The following is a 19,723-nucleotide window of genomic DNA, read 5'->3' as shown; positions in this document are numbered from 1 at the left end:
AATAGGATAGAACACCTGGAAGACAGAACCTCAGATATTGAAGATAAAATATTTAATCTTGAAAACAAGGTTGACCAAACAGAAAAGATGGTAAGAAATCATGAACAAAATCTACAAGAATTATGGGATATCAAGAAAAGGCCAAATTTAAGAATTATTGGGATTGAGGAAGGCTTAGAGAAACAAACCAAAGGAATGAACAATCTATTCAATGAAATAATATCACAAAATTTCCCAAATCTGAAGAATGAAATAGAAAACCAAGTACAAGAGGCTTATAGGACTCCAAATATACAAAATTACAACAGACCCACACCAAGACACATTATTATGAAAATACCTAACATACAAAATAAAGACAGAATTTTAAAGGCCGCGAGAGAAAAGAATCAAATTACATTCAGGGGGAAACCAATAAGAATATCAGCAGATTTTTCAATCCAGACCCTAAAAGCTAGAAGGGCCTGGAACAACATTTACCAAGCCCTGAAAGAAAACGGATGCCAACCAAGCATCTTATATCCAGCAAAACTTACTTTCAGATTTGAGGATGAAATAAGATCCTTCCATGATAAACAAAAGCTAAAGGAATTCACAAAAAGAAAGCCAGCATTGCAGAACATTCTCAGCAAAATATTCCATGAGGAAGAGATGAAAAACAACGATGCAAATCAGCAACGGGAGGAACTAGCCTAAAGGAATAGCCAAATAAAGGGGAAACCAAATCATGTCAAAAAATAAAAATGAGTCAAATGACTGGGAATACAAATCATATCACAATAATAACCCTGAATGTTAATGGCCTGAATTCATCAATCAAAAGACATAGACTGGCAGATTGGATTAAAAAGAAAATCCAACAATTTGCTGCCTGAAAGAGACTCATCTCATAGAAAGAGATACCAATAGACTAAAGGTGAAAGGATGGGAAAAAACATACCATGCACATGGACACATCAAAAAAGCTGGAGTATCCATCCTCATTTCAGATAATGTGGACTTCAAGCCAAAACTAGTCAGAGGGATAAAGAAGGACATTACATACTGCTTAAGGGAAACATAAATCAGCAAGACATAACAATCATAAATATCTATGCCCTGAACATTGGCTCATCCATGTACGTCAAACAAATCCTTCTCAATTCCAGAAATCAAATAGACCACAACACAATAATACTAGGCAATTTTAACACACCTCTCTCACCGCTGGATAGATTGTCCAAACAAAAATTGAATAAAGAAACCATAGATCTCAATAACACAATCAACAATTTAGACTTAACCGACTTATATAGAATATACCATCCAACAAAGAACGAATACACTTTCTTCTCAGCAGCACATGGATCCTTCTCTAAAATAGACCATGTCTTATGCCACAAAGCTACTGTTAGCAAATACAAGAAGATAAAGATACTACCATTGTACTCTATCAGATCATAATGGATTGAAATTAGAAATAAATGACAGAATAAAAAAACAGAAACTCTCCCAGTACCTGAGATTAAATAATACACTATTATATGATGAATGGATAACAGAAGACATCAGGAGGGAAATTTAAAAAATTTTTAGAAGTAAACAAGAACAAAGACACATCATATCAAAACCTCTGGGACACTATGAAAGCGTACTTAGAGGAGATTTATTCATGGGGCGCATTCAACAAAAGAAGTAGACATCAACAAATAACGACTTAACCTACAGCTCAAAGCCCTAGAAAAAGAAGAGCAGACCAACACCAAAAGTAGTAGAAGACAGAAATAGTTAAAATCAGAGCTGAAATCAATTGAAATTGAAACAAAAGAAACAATCGGAAAATTAACAAAATAAATAGTTGGTTCTTTGAAAAAATAAACAAAATTGATAAACCCTTAGCCACACTAACAAAGAGAAAGAGGGAGAAAACTCAAATTACTAAAATTCAGAATGAACAAGGAAATATCACAACAGACATGAGTGAAATACAAAACATAATTAGAAGCTATTTTGAAAATCTATACTCCAACAAAACAGAAAACCTTGAAGACATCAACAAGTTTCTAGAGACATATGAATTACCTAAACTGAACCAGGAGGACATACACAACTTAAATAAATCAATTTCAAGCAATAAAATAGAAGAGGTCATCAAAAGCCTACCAACAAAGAAAAGTCTAGGACCAGATGGGTTCTCAGCTGAGTTCTACAAAACCTTCAAAGAAGAGCTCATTCCAATACTCCTCAAAGTGTTCCATGAATTAGAAGAGGAGGGAACCCTCCCAAACTCATTCTATGAAGCCAGTATCACCCTGATACCTATCAGAGACATATCAAGGAAAGAAAATTTCAGACCAATATCCTTAATGAACATTGATGCAAAAATTCTCAACAAAATTTTAGCAAATTGCATACAAAAACATATTAAAAAGATAGTGCACCAGGATCAAGTGGGTTTTATCCCAGGGATGCAAGGTTGGTTCAACATCCGGAAATCAATAAATGTCATTCACCATATCAACAGACTAAAAGTTAAGAATCACATGATTATTTCAATAGATGCAGAAAAAGCATTCGATAAAATACAGCATCCCTTCATGCTCAAAACACTAGAGAACATTGGGGTAGTGGGAACATTCCTTAACATTGTAAAGGCCATCTACACTAAGCCCATGGCCGATATCATTCTAAATGGTGAAAAACTGAAAGCATTCCCCCTCAAAAACTGGAACAAGGCAGGGATGCCCTCTTTCACCACTTCTATTCAACATCGTTCTTGAGGACTCTAGCCAGAGCAATTAGACAAACCAAAGAAATTAAAGGGATACGAATTGGAAAAGAGGAACTCAAACTATCCCTGTTCACTGATGACATAACTATATATTTAGAGGAACCTGGAAATTCCACCAGAAAACTCTTAGAACTCATAAGTGAATTCAGTAAAGTAGCAGGTTACAAGATCAATGCTTATAAATCCAATGCATTTTTATACATTTGTGATGAATCTTCAGAAAGAGAAATTAGGAAAACTACCCCATTCACAATAGCATCGAAAAAAATAAAATACTTGGGAATCAATCTCACAAAAGAGGTGAAAGACCTCTACAATGAGAACTACAGAACACTAAAGAAAACCTTAGAAGATGGAAAGATCTCCCATGTTCTTGGATAGGAAGAATTAATATTGTCAAAATGGCCATACTACCTAAAGTGCTATACAAATTCAATGCAATTCCAATTAAAATCTCAATGACGTACCTTACAGAAATAGAGCAAGCAATTATGAAATTCATCTGGAAGAATAAGAAACCCAGAATAGCTAAAGCAATCCTTAGCAGGAAGAGTGAAACAGGGGGTGTTGCAATACCAGATCTTCAACTCTATTACAAAGCAATAGTAACCAAAACGGCATGGTATTGGTACCAAAATAGACAGGTAGATCAATGGTACAGAATAGAGGACATGGACACAAACCCAAATAAATACAATTTTCTCCTACTAGACAAAGGTGCCAAAAATATGCAATGGAGAAAAGATAGCCTCTTCAACAAATGGTGCTGGCAAAACTGGAAATCCATATGCAACAGAATGAAACTAAATCCCTATCTCTCACCCTGCACAAAACTCAACTCAAAATGGATCAAAGACCTCGGAATCAGACCAGAAACCCTGCATCTTATAGAAGAAAAAGTAGGTCCAAACCTTCAACTTGTTGGCTTAGGAGCAGACTTCCTTAACAGGACTCCCATAGCACAAGAAATAAAAGCTAGAATCAACCACTGGGATAGATTCAAACTAAAAAGCTTTCTCTCAGCAAAGGAAACTTTCAGCAATGTGAAGAGAGAGCCTACAGAGTGGGAGATTATCTTTGCCACTCATACTTCAGATAGAGCGCTAATTTCCAGAATCTATGAAGAACTCAAAAAACTCTACACCAAGAATACAAATAATCCAATCAACAAATGGGCTAAGGAAATGAACAGACACTTCACAGAAGAACATGTACAAGCAAACAACAGATATATGAAAAAATGTTCAACATCTCTAGTAATAAGAGAAATGCAAATCAAAACTACCCTAAGATTTCATCTCACCCCAATTAGAATGGCAATTATCAAGAACACAAGCAACAATAGGTGTTGGCGAGGATGTGGGGAAAAGGGTACACTCATACGTTGCTGGTGGGGTTGCAAATTAGTGCAGCCACTCTGGAAAGCAGTGTGGAGATTCCTCAGAAAGCTTGGAATGGACCCACCATTTGACCCAGCTATCCCACTCCTTGGCCTATACCCAAAGGACTTAAAATCAGCATACTACAGAGATACAGCCACATCAATGTTCATAGCTGCTCAATTCACTATAGCCAGATAGTGGAACCAACCTAGATGCCCTTCAGTTGATGAATCGATAAAGAAACTGTGGCATATATATACAGTGGAATATTACTCCACCATGAAGAATGATAAAATTATGGCATTTGCAGGCAAATGGATGAAATTGGAGGATATCATGCTAAGTGAGATAAGCCAATCTCAAAAAACTAAAGGATGAATGATCTCGCTGATAAGCGGATGAGGACATATAAGGGGGGGTAGGTGGGGTTTGCGTTAGGGTTAGGGTTAGGTTTAGGGTTAGGGATAAGGAGGGTGATAAGAATGGAGGAAGGAAGGACTGTATAGAGGGAAAAGAGGGGTGGGAGGGGTGGTGGGGAAGGGAAAAAAAATAACAGAATGAATCAAACAAGATTGTCCTATGTAAATTTATGATTTTTAATTAAAATAAATAAATAATAAAAGAAAGAAGAAGAAGAAGAGATTGCTGGGCTGGAATTGTATCTCAGTGGTAGAGCACTTGCCTAGCAGGTGTAAGGCACTGGGTTCAATTCTCAGCGCCACATATAAATAAATGAATAAAATAAAGGTCCATTGACAACAAATACATATATATATATATATATATATATATATATATATATATATGAAGGGATTGCTGGTAATATCTCAGAGTGGTTACCACACCTCAGAATCTAGTTCTGAACACAGAGATCCAGAAACTCTTTATTAAAAGAGTTTTAAATAAAATTCTTTTATACCTAGAGTTAATCAATCAAAAAAGACTTTTGCCAACAAGATTCACACACCCAAATGAAAAGTATAAGACACGATGCCAGTTTGTGAATGTTAACAAAGGAGTGTACCATTTTGTAAGTCCTTATAGCCAGAATATAGCATACAACTTTTCTAGTATCAAGATCTCCAGGCAGTCCAATTAATAATCAGAACAATTGATTAAAGAGAGTTGAACAGTTTTGAAAATTAGGTCTTTCGCCCCAGAAAGGCCTGATGTGTCTCCTTCTGGCAAGCACAGCTTTATGTCCGACAGTTTTATCCTGGGTTCTGCTGGATGGAAACTGAAAAAGTCTTATTCATGCTCTTGAATTGCTAAGTTCAATGCAAAACGCTCTTTCTTCACACTATTGCTTAGATAATGTCCTCTTTAGAGTCCTTCAATCCCAAAGATACACTAAGGCAAGCTCAATACGACTTCAGCAGAGCCCTCTTCTTTGTGCTTTCTTTTTGAAACAGCCACTTTCCATTAACCAGAGTTATAAAACAGCCTTTAAGGTGAGAGACTTCTGCAAATAGCTCCTCTCACCCATACTGCGTTCTCTCTGGTCTGACTCTCCAGGGAAGCATTATCTCTGGCCTCTGTGGTACTAAGTAAACCTATAAACAGATCACTTGAAGTGTTTAGAAAAAAGTAGAAGGGTAGAGATTTTTTTTCTTGGGTGGATGATTTTAGCTTTGGATAGACGAAACAATATGAGGTCTTTTAGTACTGAGTCTTTGATCCCCTTTTTCTATTACTTTATGAATTTAAGTGGAATAAAAGCAGTGTTCCTGTGCCATAGTTAAGTTTTGATATAGTTAAATTGTGCGACTTAAAGCTTTTGCACTTGATTCATTTTGTAAGGATGATTTGAGTTGCTGAAACAGAAGGTAAATGTGTCCTTTTTAGAATAATATTTTCTGCAAATATAAAAAATATAATCTTTCTAAACAGAACTTTGATACAACTGCTGCCTTGAGGTTCTGTTGTTGCTTTTTAGATTAACCATGGGGTATATCATAGAAAGGACAAGTGGTCTTTTTGCTTTGACCCTGGAATGACCTTGTGGAAATGTACAGCAAGGTTTTTTTAATCATATTTTGCTCCACATTCACGTATTTCTCAGTATGATTCAACAAAAGATGATGAGCTTACCTTTTTCTTATCATTCAGATTCTGTTTTAGATATTCTCTATTTTACATATTCTAAGATTGATGAAGATGGTGATCAGTGTTCTCCAACATGAGTTTCACAGAACCAATGTTTTGTTGAATCTCACATAGGTGTTTTTTGAAAAAGGGTTTCATGAATTAAATGCATTTTGGAAACACTGAGTTACACATGCTATTTAAATGCAGAATTCTCTGAGCATTTCCTATATGTCTGGGTAATGAATATCCTGGTGGAGACCGAGGTTATGATTAAGAAAACCTTGCTGCACTATTGTTTCTCAAACCAAGTGGGTCATGGAACCCTTCCTTCTCAAAAGTTCCTCACATGGTGCAGAGCAACAGGACAGTGTCAAGAGGGTTGCTCTACCTCACCTGGCAAGGGTTTCAAGAAGCGCCAGTCCTCTGTTATGGCAAAAATGGACGCTGTGCGAGGCTGCTTACCAAGAGCAGTAACAATTTACCACCCAGACTCTGTCAAGTTGACTAGAAAATGTGCTCTGATTCTAAAGGCTATTGTAAAACTGTAAAGCAAAAGAGAGAAGATTGAATAAAACTCAAGCTCAGATTTGGATTTCAGTTTGCTCCATCCCTCTCATCTCAGTAAGCCCTGCCCTTTCCCATCCTGCCATCCTAATTTAGTTAGCAGAGTTCCTACTGCCGCTCATCGCGTGTTCAAGTCAATCTCTAACTTTCTTTGTTGGCACCTTGGAAGTGAGAATTTAGTAGGAGGGCGGGGAGGTATATATATATACCACAGCGATGCTGGCTTGTCAAGTTGGGGGAGGGCTTTTGTTTTTATCTTTGATTTTGTTTTGTTTGCTTTTCCTTCTAGTCACTGAGAAACATGGCATTGCAGAGTTTTTATGTGGCATTTTTAGGGCTAGGTACCTTGTTTAAAATACTACCTACTTAGTCTAAGATGGAAACAATCTAAAATGTCCTGTGGTTAGTTTTATCTCTTAGGAAAATATTTGCCTGCAGATGGGGGCATTCTCTGACCCCGTCTAATAAAGTAGCACCCTATGGAAGAACACACGCATATACTCATACATGTATATTTTATCCTAATCTCATTATCTAGTTTTATTTTCTTTATATTATCATATGAAATTATTTTCACTTTTTAGCTTATTTGTCTCACCCCCATATTCTGGTCTCCACTTCTTATAACCAAGGGCTTCATGTCATTGCTTTATATAAATTGGATTGTCTTGTAATTATTGAGCCATATTTGTTTTTTGTTTATCCTACATACAAGTCCCTTATCAGATAAATGATTTACAAAAATCTTGTCCAGTTGTGTGGGTTTGTTTTTTCACTTTGTTGATGGTATCTGGGTTACCTATTTTTAGTCTTTGAATTCTTCCGTGTTTCTCTTGTTTTTCTCTGTTAAACTGTAATCTGCAGTTGCTAAATTCCATGCATCTAGAAACTGCTCCTCCTTTGAGTTCCCTGTTGCATGCCGTGGAGTGTTGTCTTCACGGTTAGCCACCTATGCCCCTTGATGTTTCCACTCAGATGACTTGGTTTGATTCGTGGTGAGATACTATGGTCTATTGGTTTGTTTTCTTACAGGTGAATCGATTTAGTAAGGTGGAAGACAGAGCCATTTTTGTCACTGACCGTCACCTGTATAAAATGGATCCCACTAAACAGTACAAGGTGATGAAGACTATCCCTCTGTACAACGTAAGTACTCTGCCTCTCTCCACGCTTGGTGCTCGAGGGCCACTGGTGGGTCGACACGCTGCCCCCTCCGCTCTCTGGAGCTTCAGGGAGCCTTTGCATTCCTGACATTTTACTTCAATTTGCATTTTGTACAATTATCCAGTCTTCTTTAGGCATGATCCAGAGTTCCCAATGAATTATCAAAGGCCTTTTTTTAAAAAATGTAAGGACTATGGATTCTATGGGATCTTTATTACTAATTCTACTTACTACTTGAATGTGCAGGCATGTAATATGTTTTCTTATTTTTAAAAGGTTTATTTTTTTATAGAAATGGAATCAATAGAAAAACAGTAGGTAATTACTTTGTGAAACTATTACTGTTCTTTTAAATATAAAGTGTAAGCAGCTTCCAAAAGTTCTCTGCAGTATAGTTTACACATCTCTATTTGCCAATTGTGAGATCTCTGGTCTAAACCCACTGTTGTTCACTGTATCCTGAGGGTTTTCAAATTCTGAAATCATTTTTTACTTGAAACATGAAATTTTTGGCTTGAATCTCAGTATGAAATTTCTTAGGTTCGTGGTTTTCATGACTATTCTGGTTCTTCAGAAAAATCCTACAGGACTCCTGGATCTGTTCATTTGTCAGGTGATTTCTTTCTGTCTGCTAGTTTAACAGAGGAAGTCTGTGTTTGTCCAATGCTAAGATCTATAAAGAGTGTATGGAGAGCATTTTGAGTCCCTTTGGTCTCTGCGAAAGGGAACAGGAAACATGACCGTTCTGTAGTTTATTTTGGAATAGCAGGGGTCCTTTGGCTATAAGAAACAAAGAAGTCAAACTTTTCCTGACTTTCCTGAATGACAGAAGGCCCAGATGGGGGACTGGGACTCGCCCATATTGTGTCACCCCTTCAACCCTACTCACATGCACCCTGCTCCCTGTTAAGAGAAAGGCCAATGGGCTGCAGCCAAGAAGGTGGCTTTCCAACATGCTTGACTGTGTGACAAAGACTTGTGCTCTCATAGTCCAACCTGGCTAAGGCTGACAACCTGCAGTCTTATGGTGGGAGGTGGAGGAAGGCAAGGGAAAAAAACAAATCTTGTCGAAGTGTAATGAAGTGTGAAGTCAAAAACAGAAAAGTTATGGTAGGTGTTTTATTTATTTTCCCTATGTTCTATTAGGCGGAAGTCCATCAGGCACATGATATAAATTCAATGAATATTTGAACAATTTTTGAATAAAATTATTTTCCCAAATTATCTTCCTTTTTCATATTGACTGGTTTGTTTCCTGTCACCATCATGATCATCACTACTAATATTGTTAATATATAATATCATAAAGATTCATAATACTCTAGTAAAGGTGGCATCGATGGGATGGGGCACTTTGTTGCAAGTGCTCTCAGAGCTCAGCCACCTCCCTTCGTATTCCTGTGCCATTCTTGTGCACATAGCCTGATTTCTAGCAGCCCAATGTCTTTGCAGAAGGCAGCCCTCAGCCAGCACCCCATTGCCCTCCCACAGGGCTGGGTGCCCAGCCACACAGTGAGTCGGGGCGTGGAGTGTGATGTTCCCACTTCATCACTCACTGGCCAAGATGATTCCCCAGAGCTGCCCTGCAGTGGCCCACAGCGGGTGTCCTTGGCTCCCTGAGCCACCTTCCACATCAGCCTCTCAGACTCATCAGCCTTCTCAGGGTCTGCTTCTGGGAGGAACTAATGTCAGACAAGTGACAAGCTCTGAAGGGGGAGCAATTTGGATGAGAAAGGGGACTTGCAACTCTATCTATATTTTTTTTAAGCCTGAAGCAAATATGGCAAAACATTAAGTCTGAATGATAGGAACATGAATGTTTATTATATTGTTCTTTAGACTTTTCTGAACAATTGAAATATTTTCAAATTAAAAACAAAGTTTAAAATAAAGAAACTTTTAAGGCCAGGCACAGTGGCATGCAACTATAATTCCAGCAGCTCGGGAGGCTGAGGCAAGAGGATCTTGAGTTCAGCAGCTTAGCGAGGCACTAAGTAACTCAATCTCTAAATAAAATACAAAAAGGGCTGGGGGTGTGCTCAGTGGTTAAGTGCCCCTGAGTTCAATCCCTGGTACAAAAAAAAAAAAAAAAAAAAAGATGGTACTAGAAATGATGCTGGAGAAGCTGGGAGGGGATAGAGGAAAGCAATTTGAAGTTTGCCAAGTTGAGTTTCAGGTGTGGGTGAAACAAGTGTTCATTCCATACATCTTCGGAATTCTAATCCTAGGGGGAGATAGGGGGCAGTTTATTCAAGAATTTACACAGCTAAATGGTAGGGAAAAGACTCACCAAAGGAAATAGAATAAAAAGCAAGATTTCTATGGTCCTCCATTTTCTAATCTCTCTTTTAATGTGCTAAATCAGCTCTAATTTCTCTTCCAATCCATAAGGTCTTGAAGGATGGGACAGATGCCATGTTTAGAATCTCCTGGAAACCCAGGAAGTGCTGCCATTTAGGTTTCAAGGCAGCTCCACAGGACCATGTTATCCTGCAGCCTCTCAGTTGTTCTTTCTGTCTCTGCTTCTTTGTCTTTTTGCTAGCAATCACCTCTTTCTTGCCAGACAGCACGGGTCAGCTCTAGACTTCGATCGGAGTCAGCCACTGCAGCAAACCATTCACCATTCATCCTGCAATAGCACATCATCCAGAGTCTCACATGAAGCCTCACCATAGCAACTGATCCTGCGGGATCCAAATCTGTACTTTCATTCCTTGTCAAACCTTGCAAGTCTGTGCATAGCCTTTCCTGACTTGTTCTAGTAGACATGGATGATTCCTATAATTCAACTTGGGCCTAACTGATCTTCTCCCTCTACTGTTTTTGATTGTTATCCCAAGGCCTGAATCATATTTGAATCTTGGTCACAGATCATGCTGAATATTGATTGGGGTGGATCTTTGGGTTTCCCCAGGGAAAGGAACACTGGGAGGGAAGTGCTTTAATAGGACAGGTTTGTCAGGCATTCTTAACTTCCTGGACTCTTGCCAGCTGCCTCCATTCCAGTTGTCAGGATCCCAGTCTTTGTCACACACGACCTAAAATTGTGCCAAGAATCCCTAGCATGGGTGGTTCCCTCTATTTTCTTAACTGCCTCCAGTCAGGCAATATAGGACTAACACCCGTTGCCTTCCTAATGCATCATAAAAATACCTCTCTAGTTCCACTATTCTTGTATCTCCTTACTCATTGAGCTTCTGTAAATCAGCAGCAACTCAGTGCCCCAGCTGCTCAACTTTAATGGACACATCAGCTGTCCCCCACAGGTCACCAGCAGTAGTTTGTCACTGCTTCATCCCTGCTGAGGAGATGCCTTTGCCCCACCCTGAGATGTGCAACCAACTGCAGCCCCTCTGGCAGTTGTTTCCTGCAGCCCGCCTGGTGCCTGATCCTGAGTTGTACTGAACAGAGATTTAAAGGACTTCCAATAGAAGGTGGGTGGGAAGGGAGTGTTTTTAAGTTATACCTGTTAGAAAATCACCTTCCTTTGGTAATTCTAAATTACCATTGTCTATAATCCCATTTTCAATATCTATACCATTCAGTTCACCTGATTACTGAGTGCTCATTATGTGCCAGCTACATAGGTATTAGGGAGGCAGAAGTGGCAAAACAGTCACAATTGCTACCCTCATGGAATTTACATTCTAACAGGGAAAGCAAATAAATGCACGTGTATATGTATTTACATGTATGTACATATATGCACACACACATACCATGGTCCAAAAACAGTGATAAGAACACAGACATATACACACGGTCCAAAAACGTTGATAAGGTAAAAGGTAAAATCAGGGAAAAGATAGAGAATGTGTGTGGTGTTATAATCTTATGTAGGGGAATCGGGCCTCCTTAAGAACTTGACATTTAACCAGAGACAAAGGAGTTTAGCAATGAACAGTTCACTTCAGGAAAAGTACTTCAGGCAGAAGAAGCAGTAAAGACACAGATTTGAACAGGAGAGAGAAGCCTGCCAGGGCTGGAGCTTCAGCTTGATCTGGTGGGGGTGCAGGCTGTGCACTGCAGTATATTCTTGTTACTCCTCAACAAAAAGGGGAGGAGGAGGAGGAACAGGAGGAGGAACAGGAGGAAGAAAGCTACTGATGGAGGAGCAACAAAGAGGAAAGCAAAACAGATAAGGCAGAGGATGGAGCCTGGAGGAGAGCTGGACATACTAAAGACAACGAAGCCCGTCGCACGGCACAGGAACATTATGGCGCAGTTGGCTTCACAGCTCACCTGAAGAAAGCCACACCCCACATCCTGTGCTAGGGAGGCAGCCCTGGCTATTCCTAGGGCCAGCAGCCATGAACTGCAGCGGGGACTTGACTTGGGGAGGAGCATGCTGATGCACAGTGACCTTCCGGAGGACCTGTGGGAAGAGCCCCCAGTTGTACATGTAGTTATTCGGTCGCTCTGTACCTAATATGGACCACATGTATTTCTTCCCATTTCTTCCAAGATCAGTTGCTAGAGTCTGTCTTACTGATTTTGTTATCTATTCTTTCACCTCTAATTTTTTTTCTTCTCCATTCTTTAGGCTGTTCTAACTTTTAGTTTAAGACTTAACTGCTTTAGTTTTTAAATTTAATTTTTGAAAATACACTGACGACTACAGTTTTATATTTAAGAGTAACTTGAGCTGTGCTTCACACTACGTGCAATACTTGTTCATTTCTAATTATTTTGTCATTCCACCATGGACTTCTCTTTAAACCATCAGTTGTTTGGTAGTGGTATTTTGTTTGTTTGTTTGTTTGTTTTTTGGTACTGGGGATTGAATCCAGGCCCTCTTAACCACTGAGCCACATCTCCAATCCTTTTGATTTTTATTTTTTTTAATTTCAAATCAGGGTTTCACTAATTTGCTTAGGGCCTCAAAAAACTGCTGAGGTTGGCCTTGAACTTGCCATCCTCCTGTCTCAGCCTCCTGAGTTGCTGGGATTATAGGCATGTGCCATGGCACTCAGCTGGTAGCGTTCTTTTTAATTACCACATAGATGGTAATTTACAGGGTATGTACTCACAGATATTTATTTTATACTTTGAGTTATAAGCTAGTACTGCCTTGTTTATTTTGTTGATCAAGTTGTTGCAGTTTGGGGTATTGGACGCTCTTGCAATTGACTCCTATGCTTCTTTAACGTGTCTGAATGTGGGGTTGTTTTTATTTGTTTGTTGAGTTCTTCCTGACTTTCTGGTACTACAAGATCCCCAAGATCCATCTTGTATATTTCCTGTCCCAGTCCTGGAGTGAGCCATTTCTTCAAGGAGCCCTGCCTCCTTTTATTGGAGAATGGTTTTGAAACCCAGATCTGAGCTCTATGCTTTTTTCTACTGGGGTTTCATTTCTCTCACCACCCACCATCCATTTACCTCGTGGTTCACTTCCAGCACTCGCAGGTAGCAGCATTGGGCTTATTAGCTGTGCCCCAAGTCAGCTCGAGCACACAGCTATGTGCACTTCCAAAGTTATCCAGTCAGCACCTTTCCCTCCCACCCCCTCCAGGGGGGGTTGTTTCTACCTTTTAACATAGATTCTCTTGTCACATTATGCATTCCTTCCTGGACTCTCCCAACCTCCTTTATTTATTTATTTATTTAGGTTCCCCACATTGAGGTTCACTCTATAGTGAACCATAAAGTTCTGTGGCTTTTGGCAAATAGCATCATGTGTCTACAGTTACCATATCATACAGAGTGGTGGTACTTCTTTAAAAGTACCCTGTGCATAACCTATTCTTCTTTCACCTCTTTCCCCAAGAACCACTGATCATTTTCCTGTCTCTATAAGTTGTGCTTTTTCTAGATTGTCTTATCACTAGCATTATGTAGTATGCAGCCTTTTCAGATCAACTTCTTTCTCTTAATACACTTTTAAGGCTCCTCCATGTCTCTCTGTGGTAGCCCTGTTTTTTAATCAACAAATAGAGTTCCATTATAGGGTGGTACCATAGTTTGTTTATCCATTCACTGTGGAAGGGCATCTTCGTTGCTTCCAGTTTGGGACAGTTAGGACTAAAGATATCATAAACATTTGCATGCAGGAAATTTGTATGGACAAGTTTTCAAATCAGTTGGGTAAATATCTAGGGGTGCTATTGCCAGATCACGTGATAAGACTACGTTTAGCTTTGTAAGAACTGCCAGTTGTCTTCCAAAGTGACTGTTCTTATTACTTAGTCTCACCAGTATTGATATCGTGAGTTTGGTTTTTTATTGTAGTTGTTGTTTGAGGTACTGGAGATAAACCCAGGGCCTTGTGCATGTCAGGCAAGCACTCTACCACCAAGCTATATCCCCAACCCTTTTTTTTTTTTATTTCTATCATTTTAATAGGAATTTTTCTGTTACCTAATAATATGACTCAGTACATACTAGGTCTTAGTCTTTAACTGCAAGAACCATCTCTCTATTCTCTATTGGTTTGTGCTTAGGAGAGAAAAGACTGATCTTTATGTAAACCTAAGCAAATACAATTAAAAAAGGTAAATTTGACACCTTTTACCCCCTCCTCCTAGCAAAAATTATCCAATCAATTTATCATTTAATGATGGTTCCAGTCACTCTTCACAAGCAAGATAAAAATAGGAAATCATGGCAGGCTTCTGAGAATACTATCAGTGAATATTGTCCTTACAAATGCCATGGTCAAATAAATGTAAACAACAATCTGAGAATGAAATATTCAAGTTACAGGTGACTCATTTAGCAGTTGAGTGATGTGTTATGTACAAATTCTGCATACACAGGTTAGGGTTTCAGCCAGCTGGAGTCTGTGTTATTGTCAAATTAGTATCTTCCACTTTGAGTCACTCTCTACACTATATTTATAAATCGTAATATCAAATTAAAGCATTAGTTCCAATACATTTGTCAACAAAGGTTAAAATTTTCCCAGGGGGCAGTGGATCAGAATTTGCATGTTTGTAAAGCTGGGAGACATGGTTACTGGGGCTCGATCTGGAGAACAAAGGCGAGAAGTTACCAGCATAATTAGCAGTGGGACCATACTGTGATCACAACCTCTTTGACTCTGGGCATTATCACGGAGGTCACCCTAAGTTGGGGGAGAAGATTGCTGCCTGCAGCTGAGGAAGCTGCTGGAGCAGATGCCCTTCTGCCCCTGGGGTTCCTGTGGACATCAGTACACCCAAATCAGTGCTCACTGAGCAGGTGCCAAGACTTGGGTTTAATTTGCATAAACATAAAATCTGTCCTCTGCTTTAGAGTGAGATTGTGTAAACTGAAACATTTAACCTGGCCTCAGCTGGAATTCTTGCCCTTCCTTTGTCATGGAGTATGTTAGTCTTGCCTCATGGGTTAGTGTGAGGAATGTTTGAATCTGCCCATTAATGCTGTTTTGATATAGTCCCTTTTTATCAGTGTGAGCTTGATGGCTAAGGAAGCAGCCAGTTAATTACACACATCCCTCCTTCAGTTCTATGAAAAATACAAAGCAAGCAAGGGGGAGAAAAGAGACAATTATCTGAACCCATGTGCCAGTTTCGTAGAGGTGAAGAGATCGTAATTATGCCAGGCTTCAAGCTTTATTATTCATGTTTGACATGACTTGCTAGAAAGATATCATTCTGTTTGGAAGATGGATTGTCCTTGTAATGTGTACTGGGGTGAGCCCTGCTGAAATTCATCCGAAGCTCCCCACGACCATTTCTAAAGCACCCTCCTCTCCTGGCAGCATCCCAGGGGAAGGTGTTTCCATGGTAACCTCAACAGAGGCAGTCAGCTGACGTCTGGCACTGCCTGAGCTGGCTTGCGTGCGCTAGCCTTCTCCCCTCTCAGCCCTCCCTCAAACTTTTAAATGGTATTTATTAGTCCTCTTTAATAGAAAGCATACAATCCCTTACTGTCAGATCCTGAGTGGCACTCAGGTTTATTTATTTATTTAGGTAATAAATTTTACCTTCCTAATTAATTCTTGGCAGGTCCTGGGAGCTGTATTATTTTGAACATCTTGTGCAAATGTTTATATTTTCTGCCTGTTATAACAAAGAATGTTGCTTAGCAAAATTAGATATTTAAGTTGGGTGTGGTGATACTCATCTCCAATACCCACTACTGTGGAGGCCGAGACAGGAGGATCACATGTTCGAGGACAGTCTCAGCAACTAAGCAATATTCTATCTCATTTTTTTTATTTTAAATAATTAAAAGGTTGGGGATATAGCTTGGTGTAAAGAAAGTACCCATGAATGAATACACACACACACACACACACACACACACACACACATATAGGTGTGTGTGTATATATATATATTTGGAAAACCTTGTTGGAGGGAGTTGATGTCTATATTTAAAAGAAATTTGGAAAAATACAGATGTTAATTTTTCAAGATTATTTTTTCTTACTCTGACGGCTTTGGCAACGAAACAATCTTTCTACTATCATCTTTTTTAGCACTCATTGATTTTATCCTTGGATTTGAGTGAGCCATGTGATTTTAAATACTTAAAAATGTGACATCTAAGCCATGTTCTCTCCCATATTTTCTTTTGTTACTGTTAACAAAAGAGACAGAAGTCAAAGTTTCAGACCTCCCCTATCCATTGTTTTCCTGACTCACTCAGAAGTAAATGCCTTCTGTGGCCCAGGTTAGAGGCCATTGCTTATGCTAAACAGTAGGCAAAACCAATAATAATGTCAAATGTCCTGCCTTTAGGTACAGGGTAGGGCCCATTTTCACCAGTTCTTTACTTAGAAATTTGATTTCAAATTTTAAAGATGGGTGGATTTATGACTTCCTTTATAAAACTGCCTTATTAAAGACGCACAATGCCTTTTAAGAAGTAAAGAATAAGGGAATAAGTGCAATGCCACCTTATTTATCAGATTGCTAGAACCAAGATCTTTTTAAAACAAAGCCCTGAACGGAGACGGATCTAAGGCGGTAATAGGCTCCTTGTACATAACTGCCCCATCAGAGCCCTTACCTGTGCCTCAGATGATCTGGAGCAGCTACTCTGTGCTAGCACTTGGTGGGCACCAACAGCTCAGGAGTACACGTTGTGGTCTCTGCCCACGGGCCTGCGCAGACCCATGGGACCGGCAGGGAGCACAGCATGGTGCCTGCGTCACATGGACACCAGCACTGGCAGCCACCAGTGGAGGTGTGGCCACCTTGATGCCTTGCAATCCAGAGGAATCTGGCGCTCAGCAAGGTGAAGCAACCCACCCAAGGCCACGGAGCTCGTGGGAGTGGACTGGGCTTCACCTCCATATCCGTTTGGCCTGGCACCCAACCCCTGCTGCCTGCTGCATCCTTTTTATGAAAAACAACCCATGAAACTAAATCCTGTGTTAAGGGAAAAGATAACAAAATTAACCTTTGTCATGTGTCCAGTGCCAGACATTTATTAGATGATTTAATCCTACTGTATCTTAATCATGATAAGAGAGTCATGGTCTGAATGTGTCCTTCCAAAATTTCTGCCCTGAGGTGACTGTTATGAATGGGATTAGGGATCTTACACCAGAGACCCTAGGAGGGCCCTCTTGCACCCTCCTGGCACCCTGATCTTGGATAAATGTCCAGAACTATGAGAATACCTTTCTGTTGTTTATGAGCCCCTAGTTTATGTTACTTTGTGACAGCAGCTCAAATGAACTAAAACATAGGGTGGAAGAGAGAGACTGTGGATTTTTTTCCCAGAAAGCCTCATGATCTCATGATCTGTATCAAAAAATCAAATCATCTTATAGTTGTTGACCATGGTTTAACATGCGAGGACAGTCTCATCAAAAGATTTTTCTTAAACCAGAGCAGTGCAAGAGAAATTCCTTGCTGTTCAGTGATTTGCATCCCTTATCATCTGCACACATTCTCACCTGACTCTTCCCCACCCCAGTCACTGGGAGGTGCCTACCCTGGTCCTGAACTCAGCCTCAGGTGAAAGAGTTTGCTCCCTTGTTATTGGTTAGGTCCAGAACTAACGTTCTGTACACAAAATTGTTATAATGACACCCCACTGCTCTATAGGGAGAATCCAATTTCCTAAATAATAGACATTTAGAATTTTCCATTTTTTTGGAATTGTATCTAAGCAGAGGCATCTTAATAGTGTGCTGTGGTGGCAGAGTGTCCTTCTGGAGCTGCACCCCCGAGCGGGTCAGGATCCTCCACTGGCTTGTGAAGGGGGCAGTCATTTTGCTTCTTGAGAAGCTGCCTCCAGCATCTGCCTTTCTTCCTCTGCTCCCTCCTGCCGTTACCATCCCACTTAATGGCCCTTCATGAAGCCAGGGAGTTGTAAAAGCATCCTATATTACACATGAAGATCATTATACTACAGGGTGGTAAAGGAAAGAAGAGAAATCTCATCCCAGTAGGGTCTGGAGATGCAGGTGTTGGGGTGTGTGGAAGCACCTGGGTGGTTGTGGAATTCATGCCCTGTTTTAACAGTGGCACACACCTCTGGAATGTTGAAACCCAAAATGAGGTACATGTAAGTAAATCTGATATAATGGTACTCACTAGCTCTTGTCTCATAAAACAGTGCTTAGTAATTGCAAGCTACTCTCAAGCCACTTGCAAACTGGCCATCCCATGCCATAGAAATTAGAGAAGTCAGATGAAGTCAACCTTCAGGGCCCTCCCTGTTGATTGTTGCTTTGGCTGCTTGTTCTGTATGGAGTGTGCTCCTCCTGGGGAACTTCGTGGCTTCCTCCATTCACTCAGGTCTCTGCTCAAATGTAACCTCACAGGGGTTGTCTAGAATGCACTCCCAGCTCCATCCCATTCATCTCCATGTCTTTATCCTACACTCCATTCTTCTTCATGGACCTCGCCACCACCATACAATTGTTCATAGTCTGGCTGCTCTGTTTCCCCCATGGCAATGTAGACTCCATGAGAGAAGGGTCAGACTCTCATCCCAAGAACACTTCCTGCCATACAGCAGGTGCTCCATAAATAAAAGTGTTGATGGACAAGTTGGAGGGGTCAAGACTGGAGAATGGAAAAGCAGTTAAGAGGCTGCTGCAGTGGCCTGTTAAGAAACCACAAGGATCTGAACTCAAGCAAGGCCAGGAATGAGAAAAAAGTGGGGTAGGGTGGGGAGGCAGTGAATTCAAGAGCTGTGTCATTGGTGCAGACAGCAGGCCTTGAGCATCAAGGAAAGAGGCTAAACACACAAGCTTCTTTCTAGACCCCTGGGCAGATGGTGGGAGATTTTATCCCCATAATAGGAAATGTAGGAAATGAAAAGAAGCAGAGAGGTCTGAGCAACTCAGTGAGACTCTGTCTCTAAATAAAATATTTAAAAAGGGTTGGGGATGTGGCTCAGTGGTTAAGCACTCCTGGGTTCAATCCCCAGAACCAAAAAGAAGAAGGAAAAGGAAAAGGAGACTAACTCTTAAACAGGTGTAGGTGTCTGAGGAAAGTAGACTGGAGATGCCCACTCGATAGTCGACTGGAGGACATTCGAGGACAGACTGTCTTAGTCTGCTTGGGCTGCTGTAACAAGACACCACACATTAAATGGCTTGAGCAACAGGAATCCATTCCTCAAGTCCTGGAGCCTGGGAAGACCGATCATGGCAGTCTGACTTATTAAATGCTACAACAAAGATAAGCAGGGAGTGCTTGAGAAGGTATAGAGAAGTGGAAATGGCTTTTCCTCCACAAGGGAAGATTTCGGGGATTCAAAAGTATGTGCCAACGCTTGTACATTTTTCTGTACTGGTAGGTTTTTTTCCAAATCCTTGAAGGGGTGTGTGACCCACTGCTTTTGG

General features: G+C 40.2%; 1 protein-coding gene across 1 annotated transcript in view; it reads left to right on the top strand.

The window, feature by feature from the left end:
- The window catches only part of MYO1D (myosin ID), a 323,486-nt gene that overhangs the window by 202,472 nt on the left and 101,291 nt on the right, over positions 1-19,723 (top strand). Inside the window, exon 20 of the mRNA XM_079130441.1 lies at positions 7,837-7,950. Coding sequence (XP_078986567.1) covers positions 7,837-7,950 — 114 coding nt within the window. The remainder of the gene's footprint in view (positions 1-7,836; positions 7,951-19,723) is intronic.

Source organism: Sciurus vulgaris (assembly GCF_902686455.1).
Source record: "Sciurus vulgaris genome assembly, chromosome: 3".
Lineage (NCBI taxonomy): Eukaryota > Metazoa > Chordata > Mammalia > Rodentia > Sciuridae > Sciurus > Sciurus vulgaris.
The sequence above is the reverse complement of the archived record's forward strand: the minus strand, read 5'-3'. Positions and strand labels throughout refer to the sequence as shown.